This window comes from Micromys minutus (assembly GCF_963924665.1).
Source record: "Micromys minutus genome assembly, chromosome: 11".
Lineage (NCBI taxonomy): Eukaryota > Metazoa > Chordata > Mammalia > Rodentia > Muridae > Micromys > Micromys minutus.
In genome coordinates, this window is record NC_137980.1 from 15,959,698 (window position 1) to 15,977,401 (window position 17,704).

General features: G+C 43.6%; 1 protein-coding gene across 1 annotated transcript in view; it reads right to left on the minus strand.

Annotated features, from left to right (window-relative positions):
• SCAMP1 (secretory carrier membrane protein 1) overlaps positions 1–17,704 on the minus strand; it is a 70,679-nt gene that overhangs the window by 41,822 nt on the left and 11,153 nt on the right. The window contains exon 2 of the mRNA XM_080924779.1: positions 3,137–3,214. Within this exon, the coding sequence (XP_080780905.1) occupies positions 3,137–3,214 (78 nt within the window). The remainder of the gene's footprint in view (positions 1–3,136; positions 3,215–17,704) is intronic.

Genomic DNA, 17,704 nt, shown 5'->3' on the forward strand with positions numbered 1-17,704 from the left:
AATTAAATGTTTCTCTTTGTAATTGCCTTGGTCATGGTGTCTCTTCACAGAAGTAAAACCCTAACTACAACAGGGAGCAAGTCAGTAAGGAACATTCCTCCATGACCTCTGTATAGTTAGTTCCTGCCCTGTCTGAATTCCTGTCCCAAATGTTCAGTGATGAACAGTAAGCCAAATAAATTCTTTCCTCCCCAAGGCGCTTCAACCATGTTTCACCTCAATAGCAGTAACTCTAAAGCAGTCTCTTTTTTTATTACTTGCTGTTACATGCATGTGTGTGTGTGTGTGTGTATACATATACATACATACATATATATTCCTAAATACAACCTTAGTCTGTATAATGTTACATTTATGCATGTTTTCAGGGTTGACCATCTGGTGTTAGATACCCAGTTGGGATGCTCTTCTCTGTGGAAGATTACTTGTCCCACTTTAAGCATCTCTTAGCTGCCTGTAGTTCTTTGTATAGGGTTGAGACCTCCTGGCTTTCTACTCTCCACTTTGGCATGTCTACTGTTGTTGTCCTTTTTTAAGCAGTCATGTTGGTGAGACTATTTGGGTGTAGCTTCTCACATTACTAGCAGAAACAATTTCACAGCAAACTCCCTAATCGTACAACTACTCCCTCTTCTGAAATGTTCCCTGAGCCTTGGGTGTGGGAGTTGTTTTGTAGATGTATCTATTGAAACTGGGTTTTCACAGAACAGGGTCTTATTGTTTACTTCTAGCTGATCTACACTTCTTACATGGACAGACTGGCCTTGAACTCACAAAGATTCACTAGCCTCTGCCTTCTAAGTGCTGGTACGAAAGGTATGTACTACCACGCCCTGATTGAAACCTTTAAAATTTATTTTTATGTGTATGGGTGTTTTGCCTGTGTGTGTGTGTGTGTGTGTGTGTGTGTGTGTGTGTACCATGAACCTGGTGCCCATGCAAACCAGAAGGAGGCATCAGATTCCTGGGAACTGGAGTTACAGATGACTGTTCACTACCATGCAGGGGCTGGAACAGTCCAAGTCTTGTGTGAGAGCAGCCAGTGTTCCTAAAAGCTGAGCCAGCCACCTAGCCGGAGAAACCTACTTTTAATAAAATGATGTGAACTTTTAAAATCTCAGCAAGGTTATCCATCCAGCCATCCTGCTGTGGAATCTGCCGGTCTGACCTAAAGTAACTCACCACGTCCTTATACAACAGTCTAGAAGCTTCCGTGTCACAAACACCTTCTAAAACAAATATGTAGACGCCAATCAACTAAAACAGTGTTTGGACTAAAGTCAAACACATCATTTAATTCAATGAGTCGAGGAAGTTTAGAGGCTGGAGAGAGGTCAAGAAAGGGCACTTGCTGCTCTTGCAAGGGACCTAGGTTTGGTTTCTTGCACCCATTGAAAAGCTCACATCTATCAATGAACTCCCAGGGGGGATCCAAGGCCCCCTTCTGACCTCCCCCAGCACGGCAGGCACATGGGAGCACTTGCTGGCAAAGCAGCCGTACTCATGAAATAAAACATCTGAAAAAATACAAGCGCAACTCAAGCTTCGCCGGCTTCTTTGACAACAGTCTTGTTCCTGCCACTGACGTGGGTCTGCTCAGAAAACTCGCAGCGGCTTGCTTTTAGACACTCTCACTCTTCCAAACATCCTTTCGGGGACTGCAGACTCAACATCTAATTACCGTTTTATGCTTAATTTGTCCCATATATCTCCTCTTTGTATGTACGTGGAATTTTTTTTAATCCTATTTCGGTGATAAACTTTCCAAAGGCCAGGACTTCTGCTCCTTAGTCATCTGTCTCTTCAGAGAACATGGTGTGTGCTCGCTAGTTCTAAGTCAAGTGTGATTGATGGGAAAGGACCTATCCCACTGTAGGTGGGCCATGCCTGGGCTGATGGTCCTGGGTTCTATATAAAGCAGGCTGGGCAAACATGAGCAGCATTCAGCCTTTAGGAACACTAGCTGCTCTTAACAAGACTGGTAGCAAACAGCCATCTGTAACTCCAGTTCCCAGGAATCTGATGCCTCCTTCTGGCTGGCATAGGCACCAGGCTCATGGTACACACACACACACACACACACACACACACACACACACACACACACACACACACACATCCTGAAGTACCTAGGGACACAAAGCCATCAAACTCCGAACGTTTTAGAATCCATATACCCAGAACTGAGGACAAGGACCACATAATTTTTGTTTTTTAATTACAAGTTCATACAAAGCTCCTATAGAACTAAGGAGTCAATAAAATACACACTGAAAAATCCCCTACAGAAATTCTACATTATCTTTCAAAATAATCTACACTATGAAAAATACTCACCAGAAGAGGTGACCGCCAGTTAAGGATCATTATAGGGTTATAAAAATTCACATATACCACTCAAGTATCCATGGGATGACTAAATTAAGTCACAAATGTTTGTAACTAGGGACCTGGTGCATACAACTGTCTAAGATATCGACAAAACTTCAGAAGACAACATTATTTGAGGAGAAAACTACTCCAAAAGGCCTAAAATCTTGATCAAATAAAATTATCAGAAAGGCTTTAACAAAAGGCCCTGACTGTAACCGGCTATGGCAGAATACGGTCCGTTATCCCCTAGTGAGCACACAGAGCAGCAGACACCGGACAGGGGCGCTCTTCTCATACCCCTAAGCGACGCTCAATTTAAGAGAAAAGTTTTTTCTAGAACAAGTAGACTTGCAGGAGGTAACTCCAATGAGGAGCACACGAATGTCACAGGCAGCCCCCATTGTAAGAAAGCACCGCCCACATTCCCACAAGGGCAGCACGAACATCAAGAGCACGCCCCTCCTTCCCAAGGCTTCAAGTGCTGCGTGGAGGTCCATACAACACGACACAGGCTAGCACTTTCCTTTACAGAATGGGAAAGGAAACCTCAGGAACTTCTCTAGAACCATCATGATAATTTCCGGTTATCACCGATGTCCTTCCCATAAAAGAAAAACAATCCTAACTTACTGGATTCTAAATAATACATTCACACAGCTTCTTTTATATTCACTTAGTCAGCTGGGGAAAAAAACATCATCAAAACATCCCCTGTTTAACTTCTACTTAAACATTTAAAAGAAATGCAAAAAGTAAACATTACCGTTCTAGAGTCAGAGAAAGGATTATATTCATCAAGTCCTGGTGGCACATTTCTTGTCACCTGTGTGACAGATGGGTCCTAGAAAAAGAAAAAAAAATATGAGTTAATAATTAAGATACAATTTTGGTGTTTACATATTATTTGCTTTATCTGAACCTTTGGTCACTCAGCAAAACAAAGCAAACTGAAAGTACAGTCAGATGTATTCAACATTTCTACAAAGCTAATATTTAAACCCACAGCCCTCACGCCCTCAAAGAGAAACAAATAAAACATGTGTTAGACGAAAGTCGGCTGCTAGACTGTCTATAAAGATTGGAGTAGGCCCACTTACTTGCTGTGTGGTGCTGACTGCCTAGGACACTGTGGTTAGACCCACGATTTGTAAGATACCCTCATCCTGTTAGACACAGGTTCTCACTCTATAGCCCAGGCTGGCTTTGAACCCTTGGCGGTCCCACCGCCTCAGTTGTCTGTATCCTAGCCATTAGATTCATATGCCACTATATCTGGCTTCATGGTCTTTTTTTTTTTTTTTTTTGTGTGTGATGTTTTTATTATTCTGAGAATTTCATACATGAGTAATTATCTATATCACTCCCTCTCCTTCCTCTAAATCCTCCTATATTCTGTGTTTCTAACGCGTTCTCATGTACCGAAACACCTATCAGGACCTACTGTCCTGTCAAGTACAGCTCCAGCCCCTTTCCTCACAGCCGGCTCTGCAAGATGCAAAGTTGACTCCGCTTTCCCTCTTCCACCCCTCACACATTACAGACTTTTAAAAAGTCTGCCTAGCAACTTTAAGATTAAATTCAAATTCCTCAGATAAAAGAGCCCAGCCCCGGCCTATTTCTCCAGCCTTGCCACCTCTCACAGTCACCTCACCTAGGCACAGCCTCTCCCTTAGACAAGGACCTGCTACTGCAGGCGCCACAGCGCAGAGCCTGCAGAAAGCCTTAAGCACCTGCTCAGCCTGAGCCTGGCTGGCTCCTCTCCTGAGCATGACAGGTTCATCCCAGCCTATGCAGAAAAGCCGGCAGCCAGAGGCAAGCTTAGTGCTGCCTAGCTCTCAGGACTCAGCAGCTGCAGCACTGATTATACTGATAAATACACTTTCACACACCCCCATTATAATGATTGCCTATTTTAATTAAGAACTGAGTGGACACTTAATTAAGAACAGTGTGGACCTGCCTTTGGTCCCAGCACTGAGGAACCAGAGGCAGGCAGATCTCTATGCATTCAAGACCAGCCTAGTCTACATAGTGAATTCCAGGCCTGTGGTGGCTACCTAGTGACATCCTGTCCTAAACAACAATACCAAAAAAAGAACTAGGTCAGGTATGGTGGAACTTGCCTATAACTCAGAATTCAGAAAGCTAAGACAGGAAAATCCAGAGTTCAGGGCTAACCTGGGCTACACAAGGGAAGACTCTGTAAGGTAAAGAAGGGGAAGGAAAACAAAAGGAGGAAGGAAGGGAGACGAAGGGGGAAAGGATGGGGAGGACAGGGAGGAAAGAAGGGGCTAAGAAAGGAAGAACAGGGAAGGAGAAGTGAAGCAAAGGAAAAGGATGAGGGAGAAAGGAAAAGGGAAGGAAGGGAAGGGGAGGAAGGACCAAAAGGAAGGAAGAGAGAGGAGGAGAGAGAAGGAAGCTGGAGGGACTGGTAGCACAGGAAGTGTAGCAGAGGAGGCCCAACACTCTGAAGGAGCTCCTGCTGTGACGAACCTCAGGACACCACCCAACCTGTAGGAGAAGGAAAGACAGAAAAGGGCTGGGGTGCAGAAGTGTCCTGTAGTTACTGCATCTCGACACCAGCGTTGCTGTCAAACATTATTGTTGCTGCAGTAGGTCTCACTCCAGACAGTGGCAGGTATATACCCAAGCCAGGACAACTTTCAGCAGTAAAGTTGGCAAAAATAAAACCTAGACAGCTCAGCCACCCCCAAAATACACAAAACCCAACAAACATACAAATAATAATAATAGTAATGACAATAATAATAAACAAGCCACTACAACACCTTCACAAGTTTGGCCTGGTGACACTTTCTTCCCGAAGTATTGTAACTCCTAAACAGGAACACTAAAAGGAATTATTCAACAGTAATAACCAAAAGCACTTCCTTAGAAAAGTAAAACAGTGAAGATCATTCAGAATGGAGAGGAAAGAGATCTAATCCATCCATCCACAGGAGAAGACTAATTAAAAGTCTACCGGCATAACAACCACTTCTCTGTCAGCCAGAACACTCCATGAGTCTGACACTCAGCAAGCTACAAAGCAATCAGGGGCTCTCAGACCCGGTTAGTAGGAACGGAAACTGTACCCACTGCAGTATGATGCCAAATTACACCTACATTTACCCTCTGGTCCATAGTTTCACTTCTAGGAACCCAGCCAGGCTAAATATCATTCATAATAGCAAAAGGCTAGAGAGGTCCTCAGGTCCGTCAGGAACTGAAGTCTAGCCAGCCGAGCCGCATGCAGCTTTGAAGTTGTCTAAGGGCTGCACAGACTGCTGGGCAAGGGGAAGAAAGCAGAGTCTATGGAAATGCTGACTCTGAGAAAGAAGAGAAAAATGACAGTATAGTTTTAAAGACAAACTAACCCAAAACTAGTATCAGTGACATCCTAGGTGGACCCTCCGAGTCCTATGCTCAGAATCCAGACCTCACTGCACAGAACTTCCTAGCTTTGATTTTGGAGGCATGAAATATTTATCATTATCAAGTAACGAAATCGGTTGAAAAACAAAAGGACAAAGGCAAAATGTGACCTGGAAAGATGAATATCCTGTTTGGAGCCAGGCTCTCACTGGGTAGCCCTAGCCAGCCTACAACTCACTAAACAGGTTAGCCCGGCTCCACCTCCCAAGGGTTGGGCAAGAGGCGTGCACCACCATGCTGTGCCTGGTTCTTACTGGGCACCTCTGCCATCAGTGTTTCTCTGATGCCACACAAGTACAATGTCGTCCAACTCTGGTCTTTCAACTGTACACACTCAGTTTTTTCAACCACGTCAACATTCACCTTATACCCCTACAAAGACAAATCAAGCATATAAATGGAAGCATAACGTATACCAGAGAGACTCGGGTAAGGGCACTCTCCCAGTAGTCTAACTTCAGTTACTGAAGCCAAACTGTGCACGCTCCTTCTCCGATAAACCAGGTCGTCGTTAACTGTCTCAGGAACATGCACCCAGTCTCTCTGGAACCTGCCCTGATGCAGTGTTACTGAGGGAACACAGAGCGTGAGAGGAGATTCCATTTTAAAAGATGAAGAACTCCCAGCTCTGAATTGCCACACTACTTGTTTGGTTGCTTTTACACTTGTTCTGGAATCTTGTTTTCTCAGACAAGTACTGGGCATCCAACTTCAGCTGCCCTCAGACTCAGGCTTGAGGCCTCTTGCCCTCAGGTGCCTGAGTTCTGGGACTGATTGGAGTGTGCACCGTGTTTTCCAACTCCAAATGTAATCACCGTAAGTAGTGTGGGGATGCTGATGGACCTGAAGCTTCACGTGACAACCTTTCGCTGCCTGCTGAGTGGCTGGCAACTGATTAGATGACTCCCAGTGCCCTCAAAGCCTTCTCAGGGTGGATCAGGAAAAGATGGTGGACACAGTAGAGCACACCTTTCCCCCCAGCATTCCCAAAGCAGGTGGTCTCTGAGTTCAGGGCCCGCCTGGTTAACACAGCTAGTTCAGGTCAGCATGGCCACACAGTGAAACCCTGGATTTAAAAACAACCTTGAGTACAGACTTCAGCGCTGCTAATTAGGAGCCCCGATACTTAAGGGAAAGAAAATGCTTCCCTTTAACATAATGAAAATCCAAATGTTGCCACTGACAACATAGTCCGTCTGTGTCAGTGATCTCAAGCATCAGCAGACACAAGAACAGTCTAGAAAAGTTGTTATTCATGAAATCCTAACTAGTGAGCCCCACTCCCCATCAGTCCTGGATGGAGACTGGAGAGCGGATTCCTAAACAGGAACTCTAGGGCAGTACTGTCCTGTTCACTGAAAGGAAAACAACGGTTCCTGATATCTATTAACCTCCAAATAACGCTGACCTCAGAGTTGAGCAGGCACACGAATTAGACCTAAAGCCATTCCCTAACCACTGCAATGCAGCCAAGACTATTCAGTGGAACCTTTGCTGACACTACTTCAGTTAGGATTTATTTCATTTAAAAACCAAGATGCAGGTCTGGAGAGATAGATGGTTCAGTGATTAAGAGCACTGATTGGACAGAGGTCCTGAGTTCAATTCTCAGCAACTACATGGTGGCTCACAACCATCTGTGATAGGATCTGATGCCCTCTCCTGGTGTGTTTGAAGGCAGCTACAGTGTGCTCATATAAATAAATACATCTTTAAAAAAACAAGATGCAATATGAAAAAAAGTTTCTGCCAGTCAATGAAGTTTACATCTACTATAATTAGCTTTTTGATGTTTTTAGTCTCAGAGTCTTTACTCAGTGTCCCTTCACTGTTTTTTCACTGCTCGCCTAGGGTGCTTAGTCCTCCATCAGAATCCCTCCCACTCCCCAAGACGCTCGCTTGACCTAAAACAGGCACTGGTTTGGGCATTTCTTAGTGCCCTGCATCACCGGAAGACTAGTCTAGCAGAGTACTTCCTCTTCAGCTGTCAGAGTGGAGGCTGACTCAGCAGACAACCCACCTGGCTGACTGAGCCATACGCTTCATGTCGCAATATGTCACTACTGCCAAGTCACACCACACACAGCCGTGAACTATGTGGCTCTAACACAAGACCTGCTACCACTTCAAAACTTGGGTACTGTTCCCTAGCAGGCAAGAGCACTACTGAAGGAATGCAGACCTGTTCATGACAATGATTAGCTCTGAGTTACTCGCATCACCCAAAGAGATCTGATCACCACTTTGCCCAATGGAGACGGCAGGTCATGCTGTGTGGACCGTGTCTCGATTGTTTAGAATGCTCGCTGACCGTTCAAATTCCACTTAGAAGATAGGAACACGGAAACCAGCACTTCTTACTTCCACTGTCCCTTGGGTTCTCATTAGTAAAAGGAATCATATTGCTCACATGTTGCTACATGCTAATCCGATGCTCACAATGAAAAGTACTCAGTGACAAGTGTGTCGATCGTCACCAACAAGGATAACGAAATAAAAACTCTTCCTTTATTTACTGGCAATTTAATAAAATATAGCGCATCTTAAGTAAATTGGTCGAATCACCCACAACCGCCTCTGAGGGAAACTCTCAACAGTAATTCTCTGTCAACCTTAGTGTGTGATCCTACTGCCTTAGGACGTGAGGAAAGGCGAGGCGGTCTCCTCCCTGTCAAATGAAAACGATCTTTAGGGCGCTTGGGAGGCCCATCCCCCCTACTTATTCATTTCATGTATGTGAGCACACTGTCACTGTCTTCAGAAACACCAGAAGAGGGCATCAGATCCCATTACAGATGGTTGTGAGCCACCATGTGGCTGCTGGGAATTGAACTCAGGAGCTCTGGAAGAGTAGCCAAGTGCTCTTAACTGGTGGGAAAAACCACATAAAAATTATAGGCATTGTCAATAAATATGGAAGAGCAAAAGCTGATACCAGTCAAAGGAGAGATGCTCTCACAATAAAGTCATCACAAGGGTACAAGGATGGCGCCATGGCTAAGAGAACTGTCTGCTTCTGCAGAGAACCACGTTTGATTCACAGCACCCATGTGACAGCTCACAACCACAACTATCTTAATTCCCGTTCCCGAGGATCCAATGCTCTCTTCTGGCCTCTGTGGACACCAGGTCTGCACAAGTGGCACTTGCAGACATGTAAAAGTTCATATACATTCATGTAAATAAATCTTCTACACAATCAAACACAGCAATCTTTACAACTGGATGAGAAGGGCACTTTTTGTTGTAATACTGTTATAGAGCTAAGGAAAAGGTTCCATGGGTAAGAGCACAGACTGCTTTTCAGAGAACTGAGTTCTGTTCCCAGCATCCACAGTAAGTGACTCACAATGACTCGCAGCCCCACGGCAGGGGATCCAAACCCTAAGTCTCCAGAGGTACCTGTCCACACCAGGCACACACATACACATGTAATTAAACATTGATTAAAAACAAATCTTAACGTGACTGGAAGGAGGAGCAGAGAGCAGCAGACAGGACCTCTGGGGGAACAACAGATAAAGTTGCCAATGACTCGCCAGAGAGAAGGATGACACTCAGCCTTCTGCAGCTCTAACTGGTAAGCAGTGACAACTCTCACACAGTCCTGTAGTCAGCTCTCAGAACTAACTCAGCCTCAGGGTAGAAGGGAAAGTGGGAGGCAGTGGGAGGGGAGGAAAAGAGAGGCAGCCATCAGTCTTAGCTTAAATTAAGGTAGCTCTACTTTTATGTTTTCTAAACATCGAGTTTACTGAACATGGTTTACACTGCTTCAAGGAAGAACATGGAGTACAAAGGAGGGAGAGGTGGGGTAGCATCTTAGCTCCTCCCCCATCAGAGGCTATTTTTTTATTGTTATCATTGTTGTTGATATTATCATCATCATATTACTATATGGTGTGTTGGCCTGTACCTGTGGAGGCCTGAAGAGAGCGCCAGATCCACTGGAACGGGAGAGTGCTGGGAACCAAACCCAGGTTCTCTGCAAGAGCACTGAGTGGCTTCCCAGTGGCAACTGTGACTTTACAATCACAGTTGAGTTCCCTTTCCTCTCCTCAGAATCTAAATAATAAACTCTCATCACCTGAGGTTGTGTCTCTTCCACAAGAGACAGAACTGTTTTATGCCATTTTACATCTCATGAAAACTCTATCTAAAAAGTTAACTTCCATAAGTGTATTTATATAAAATCTGCTGTGACAGACTTTAATAAGCACAAGTATTGGCCATGTGTGTGCACATGTGATCTACAGTAGCTGCTAATCATTGCTAGTTTTACAATCGCACTCCCCCACCCCATCCCCCATTTCCTGCCTCCTACCCCTTCCACCCTTTCCAATTTAGAAACTAAAAGAGGAAGAGAAAATAAATACAATTCTAGTCTTTTGTATTCTCCCATGTTAATATCCTCTGAAGTTCACATTTTTGTAACAATTTGACAAAGAGACACAAGCTAAGGAAAACAAACACAGCTTCCACCATGTTGACCCAAAACTACACAGAGCCCCCATCTTTGAGACGCTGTTCGCTCTGCCACTCTCAGACCTCGTCTTCAGAAGGAGCCCACATGAGCTTTTCAATGTACATGCCTGTTCACACCGTGCCTACAGCTTTGATTGATATGGATTGGAAAAACTTTAGGCATCTGAACATTTTTAAATAATTGGAACTGAAAATTTTCTTAAGGGACAGAAGTGACAAAGATGAGCAAGGCTTCTCCTGACATTTCCACAAATGGCATGAGTGACATCCAAGGGACAGAGGCTTCATACGCTGCCATCATTACTGTCTTTTGATCGCACCCCATACCTGACAGTGAGCAAGAGTCACGATATCTCAGATTCAGTTAATAACAATGGCCCAAATTAACAAAACACTGTTCCACGTTCCCAATAGAAACTGAAAGTTTGGCTAAAACCCCAGACTACAATGAAGCAATCAATACTTCCTGCTTCTGGTGGCCTGTCCACCATCCTTAAACCCCCTTCTCTGTGACCCTGCTCTTGTTGTCTACAGCTAACGTAGACTCGAGGTGCACACACCTGTTACAATGGCGTCCTGACACAGGTCAACTCCAAGTTCTATCATTCCTGAGCTAATTTACAAAACTGACTAAACTTCCCTGTCTATATATGAAGAGGGGAACTATGAGGCCACCAAGCCCAAGGACTGAACTTTTAGTGGCAGCTACAGAGTTATCAATTCCTCATTGTTGGAAAACACCTTGGGCATACTGCTCCTGACAGATGTGTTGATAGGGTCCCGCTGGTCTTTCTCTCCACTGACTAAGGTGTCTGGCTATGTTAGACGCTCTGCCCGTGCTCGCCCAGTCCCTTCCTCTGGTCCCACTGGAGCAGCATGCTTGAAGAAAAAGCCAGTACGGTGGCTTTTACCTCTGATGCACTGACCACTGCGCCCACAGCCCTGCATAACTGCAGAGACTGAAGCCGAACGCTCTCCTCTCCGATGGCTACCATCTGAGCCAGAATCTGCCAGAGTTCACTCAAGTCATGTCAACTGTGTGCCCAAAGCAGCAGAGACTCTCACAGGGACCAAATGACATGCTAGTCGATGGCAGCAGATGCCACTGAGGCAAAGGAGTTGTGTTATTTCAAAATTTGTTTTTGTTTTATGTTTTGTTTTTTGACACAGAATTTTTCCCATATAACTCTGGCTATCTTGGAACTCACTATGTAGACCAGGCTGGACTTGGTACTTAAGAGATCCACCTGCCTCTGCTTCCTGGGTGCTGGGATTAAAGACATGTGCACCACATTTGGCAGCTGCCATTTCAAATTTTACATCCTGGTTTGCAGCACTGCATGTAAAATACATAAATTTCCACCAAAACAGACCACATTCCTAGAGCAGGCCAGACAAGCACTTACAGCTTCTCAGCCACTCAGTGTAGTACAACTCCATCATAAAAAGGAAAGGGGGGGGGGAGGCAGGGGAGTAGAAAAGATGTCTAAAAATAAAGCAAAACCCAAACCAATTACTTGGTAGGGAAATAAGTAGGCCAAGGAACTGTTTAGAAGGCACCCAAGTGTCTGGCAGCTGTAGTCAAGCCCTCTGAAGAATTTTAGGGGTATTTATTTATTTAGGCTTATCCTGTTTTATATGCACCAGTTTTTGCCTGCCATGTATGTATGTGTTCCATGTATCGGAAGAGGCTGTCAGACCCCGAGAACTGAATTACTGATAGTTGTGAGCCACTATGTGGGTGCTGGGAATCCAGCCCAGGTCCTGGGCAAGAGCCAGCAAGTGCTTTTTTAAAGTACTTAGCTATCTCTCCAGCCCCGCTGGTTGAAGCAGATACTTACCCCCTGTAGTGCAAGCTAGCTACCCTGAAACTCCCTACCGAGCTCAGGCTGGCCTACAACTCTCAGTGATACTTTGTCCAAGCCTGGGTTACAGGCATGATCCACCACATATGGCTCTTAAACGCTTTTTTAAAGATTTATTTATCTATTTTAAGTAGATTAGTACACTACAGCTGTCTTCAGACACACCAGAAGAGGACATCAGATCCCATTACAGATGGTTTTGAGCCACTATGTGGTTGCTGGGAGTTGAACTCAGGACCTCTGGAAGAGCAATCAGTGCTCTTAACCGCTGAGCCATTTCTACAGACCCTCTTAAATACTTTTAAAACTAAGTAATTTTAAATAGGAAACGAACACCTCTACAGTATACAACAGTTAAATCAAAATGGATCGAAGCCCCAATGTACACATTAAAACTATAAAACAAGAGAATGTAGACACGCCCTTCATTATCCTGAGTTAAGCAATTTCCTTATCTACACACCAAAGTACAAACAAAAAAATAATTGAAAGCTAACTAGACTTCACCAAAAAATTTTAAATGCAAGTTAGAAATGATATCAAGACCAAAAAAATGCACAGAAATGGGGGCAAATGTTGCAAACCATTTGTCTGATAAGTGCCTAGTGTCTAGAATGTATAAAGAACTCACACAGCTCCATAATTAAAAGAACACAGGCCTGGGATCTTATTATCTGAGAAGGGAAACAAGGCACTGAAGAAGGATGTGACATAAGACAATGCCTTGCATCATCAGGCATCAGGGAAATACAAGGCTGTGACACCGCTGCTCTTCTAGATATAAGAAGGCAAGCATCGCCAAGGATACGGATAACAACAGTGCGAGCATTTCAAAAAGTAGTTAGCAGTTCCTCTGTGACATGGGACACTTACTCCTAGATACACATAACATACATAAAGGCATATAGGCAATTTGGACAAAGCATTCACAGTTCACAGCAGCATCATTCATAAAATAGTATTGTATTTGAGTAATGGACAGCCAGCAAAGCCACTGTTGTTTGACAGTGAGAGGAAGTGATGCATGCTGGGAAATGGAAAAAACCAACAGGAAGTCCTTGCCGCACATGCACAAAGGCCCATGTTTGACCCTTTGAACACAAATTACAAGGCTGACATGGTGAGCACCCCTGTAATCCCATGCTGTGCACACTACCACAAGAATTCTCTGCAGCTTGCTGGCCCTGGGATAACCAGTGAGTTTTAGGCTATCAAGACTCAGTCTTAAAACACAACATGAACGGTGGCTCCCACGGTAAAATATCTAATGTTGTTCTTTGGCATCCACACATGCACATATATGTACACATACCTACACACATGGGTACTTACACATACCAAAGAAAAGGAAAAAATTGATCCATACCACAACATGTATGAACCTTCAATACATTAAGGAAAAGAAGCTGTCACAAAAGCGTACATTATTCCGTGGTTCCATTCCTATGAACACCTAGACAGGCTTGGGAGAAATACAAAGTGACTATCAGAGAACCTAGGTTTCCTTTTGGAGTGATGGAAATGTTTCCAAATGTACATCAGTTGCCCCTGGACAACTGCAAGCAGGTTTAAACAGCCAAGAGTGCCTTTTAGATGTCTTTAGAAACTGCATTTCAAGGTTAGTTTGATGGGTTTTTCTTTTGTGGGTGCAGAGAGAGACAGAGACAAAAAGAGAAGACAGAGACAGACAGAGAATAGGAATAAATATCAGAGATGATATTTCTTGAAGAAAATAGCTAGGCTTTGAGCTAGAAATCTTCACAGTGTAACCACACAGTGCCTGTTTAAAAAAAACTAAATGTACTCATTAGAAAAGTAGAGAAGGAAGATAGGGCTGGGAGATTAGCAACAAGGGACTAGACCCCACCATGAACACTTCATTGTTACAGGCTTCAACATTCTGCTACATAAAACAGGCCAGCGTTTCTTCTAAATTTTGAGAAACTGGATAGTGAACAGAGTTAGGTGCCCACAGATTACTCTGCTGAAGCCTGCGAATGATAAAAAGGAACAGGAAAATACTGGGTCACATTTTTGTTCAAGTGACACTTTTCACTACTGGAGAGTCACTGAATTGAAATGTAGTGTTGGGAGAACAGAGACTTCCCACATAAATATCCCTCGTGGTACTCAACTGTTAAATGTTTTCTTTTCCACATAGAAATTCATTTTTTCATGCATAATGGTTCCATGTCATACTAATGGTGTTTGTCACTGTTCATCTATGAAATAGTAAAATACTATGTTTACTTCCTCCCCTCACAAGGGAACCACTGGAATACTTTGACTCTTTACATCAATAGGACTGTGTACCATGCAGTCTCCTGGCATATTGTGAAGGGTTTACAAGTTTAATAGCTTCCCATGTTCTAGCCAATCAACTTTTAAGTGTAAGTTTTCCTCCTGGGTGTAAGTGTAGCATTCCTGTAACATTTTGATATAAGTTAACTGATGGTTAAGTTCCAAGTCCAGTACTGAGAACCTAGCACCACCTACCCTGACCAATCAATAGTGTATCCACAGGGGTGGGAGGCGGTGGTAATTGAGAAACCAGAAATTTATCTCCTGCTGGTCTTCCAGGACTTCAAAAGTAATCACAACTTTCAAAAATATATATTCATGCAAACGTAATGAAAAGAACACGAGATGTTCTTTCAAAAACCTGTAACATTAAACAGCCAAGATCATGACTCCTGTGAGTGAACGCCACATCACAAGGTGACTGGTCACAAAGGTAAAAGGAGCTTTTCTTCTTCTCAGTTCATGTATGACACATGATAGCTTCTAAAATCCCTAGAGCTTTAGAAGGCAACCGATAACTTATATGTTTTCTTTCTGTTACTATTTCTGTTACTACCAAAATGTTTAAAAGTTAATAAAAATTACAGAGTGCCTTAGAAAGTAGACACTTTGAGGATGAAGTAAGAAATGATCTCAGGTTGCAACCAAAGGTAAGCTTTCAGTCTTGCTTTTGTCTGTGTCCTTGGCGCGCCCATCCTTGTGTGAGCCAAAGGGAACTGTGACAAGTCTAAGAAAAACAGCACACATACTCTGAAGGTAGAAAATCAAGTCATGTGTCTAAGGCACCTAAGCAGCTCCATTCTTTCTGACTTTCTTCTTCCAGAAAACAAATGTCTTCAAAGTTTCATCTCTTTCTTCCCTCAAATCTCCTAACATCAGGGCCAAAGCCCATATGTTTGCCTATGATGTACAGAATTCAAAGATCATTGCCTTATAAAATCAATTCTAAATGTTAAACTCCCCTAAGACACAAATCTAAATTTTCCCCTAAAAAAAAAGTTTAAGAGAAAAGTCATCCATTACACTTGTATTAAAGCTTAGGGTATTGATTTGCATTTTATAATTGCTACTTACTTGTAAGCAATTCACTAAAATTTATTTAAGACATCAAAGTTAGGATTATATTCAGCCATGGGGTCAAATCAACTTAAAGTAAGCAAGGAAAGCACTGTCAGACAAGGCTACAACGGCACCTGGAATACTGTCCCCGTACCACCCACTGGCACTGTCCCCTGTCACTTTTACTTGTCACCACTCTGCATGTGTACCAGCTCTCCATGAGGATTCTCACTGCCATCAGAGGATGCCTACAGGTAAAATGCTGCTCGCTTCTCTGGGCACATGCAGGAACTGCCAGTGTTTATTAATAAGCGTTTCCATGCTGTGTGCTATGTTCAATGTGTTTGACATGCACAAATCTGATGACCATATAGCTGGACCTGCAGCACCGTAGTAGAGTGCGAGCCTAGCCTGCATATAGTCCTGCCTGTGATTCCCAGCAGCACACACAAGAAGTAAATCTTAAACATAAAGTCACTTACATTCAAATATCTGACTACAAGGGGTGAGCCACCTCCCTACCAGTTAGGTCGGGGAGGTCCCTGAGGTCCCCAAAGCATGGCAGGCTGCTGCCACTGCCCTTATTCTTCACTAGACAGTAAAACCCTAGTGCTGAGGAGACCACATGCTGTGTCACAGAACACACAGAGCTGTGCCAGAACCTGTGCCAAAAGATGCTAGGCAGGCCGCTAGGGCACAACCGTCACCGACAGTCTTACACACTACCGAGTGCTACACTACTGACTAGCTAGACTCCAGTGGGAAGCCTGTGACAACCACTCACTTTCTGATTGGATCTCAGGCCAGCTCCTCAGGAGGGAGAAGTACCTGGCAGTGAAAACAGTCAGAAGGCCCATGGTTAGAAGATGCCCTAGGCCCTAACAGGAAATCTGCCATTTGCTAACTAAATACTGAGGTGTCTATCAAATTGCCTTCTAAATAATTCTGTTGAAACCCATAGATCAGTGCTGATTTCCGTTTTTACCAGAGAGGTTTATCTTTGCAATTGGTTACTACAGAGACTCCTAGCTCAAAGTACTGACAGAAACTGTTGAAAACTAAATCCTAAATGGGACACCTACAACTCCCTCCAGGGCCTGGAAACATCAAGGAAGAGATGATGGAAACACATAAGGGCCAGAGGAAGGAGTGCAGTGTGGTAGAAGGCTTTCTTCCCAGAATGGCACGGTCACCATACTGCTCAGCTCTCAAGCCTGAGCAACTGGGGCCACTCAGCATTCTGCAGCAGAAAGAGTAGGGGATCATGAGCACACCGCTCTGAGGATAGAAATGCAATTAATTAGTGGTTTCTGGGGTGGGGGAGACATTTTCCTTAGTGGTTTAGCCACTGGTAAGATGCCCATGTTTCTGTAAATAAGTCTTCACCCATACTCTTACAAGCAATACTTATTAAACTCAGTGGGTCACAAGAGAGAAAGGAGGAGGGAAAAGGGAAGGAGGGAGAAGGGGAACAGACATGACAATGGAAGAGGAACTCCTCGAGAAGAGAAAAGAAACAACAGGAGTTGGGGGAGACAAGGAACAACTATAAGGATATGTCAATATAATCAAAATATATTAAAATTTATGAAAATGTCCTAGTAAAACCCATTACTAGGTATAATTAATATATGCTAACAAAAACCTTTAAAACAAAATATTTTGTTAAGGTTAAAATTATCAGTTCGTAATCATCACACACATTTCTCCTTTGTAGCAGAAGCAGCACACTCAGTGCTGGACCGGACTGAAGCTCCAAACACTAACACTTCATACACTGCACTTCTCTATGAGTTCAAGCAGATCAAGTGTTTTAGCCTCTGTGTACAAATGTATTCCTTAATTCTCCTATATTCTGCAGAAGAAATGGAAGATTTCCTCTTAAGGGAACCTTTAGGGAAAAGGTTATCAAGTGGGTAACATAATATGATATTTGTAACCACAATGGAGTCAGGTAGAGTCCAGCATGTTGGGTTTAAGTGTTCACATGTGCATCACATTAGAGACAAGTGCAGCCCTGACTCTGTCAAAGTCACCAACTGACTGACCAACAGACTGAGATCCCAGCGACTCAGCCATCTTTGCATGAAACCTGTTTACTGTTTTGTTTTTTTTAAGATTTATTTATTTTGTATATATGTGAATATATTGTCACTGTCTTCACACCAGAAGAGGGCATCAGATCTCAT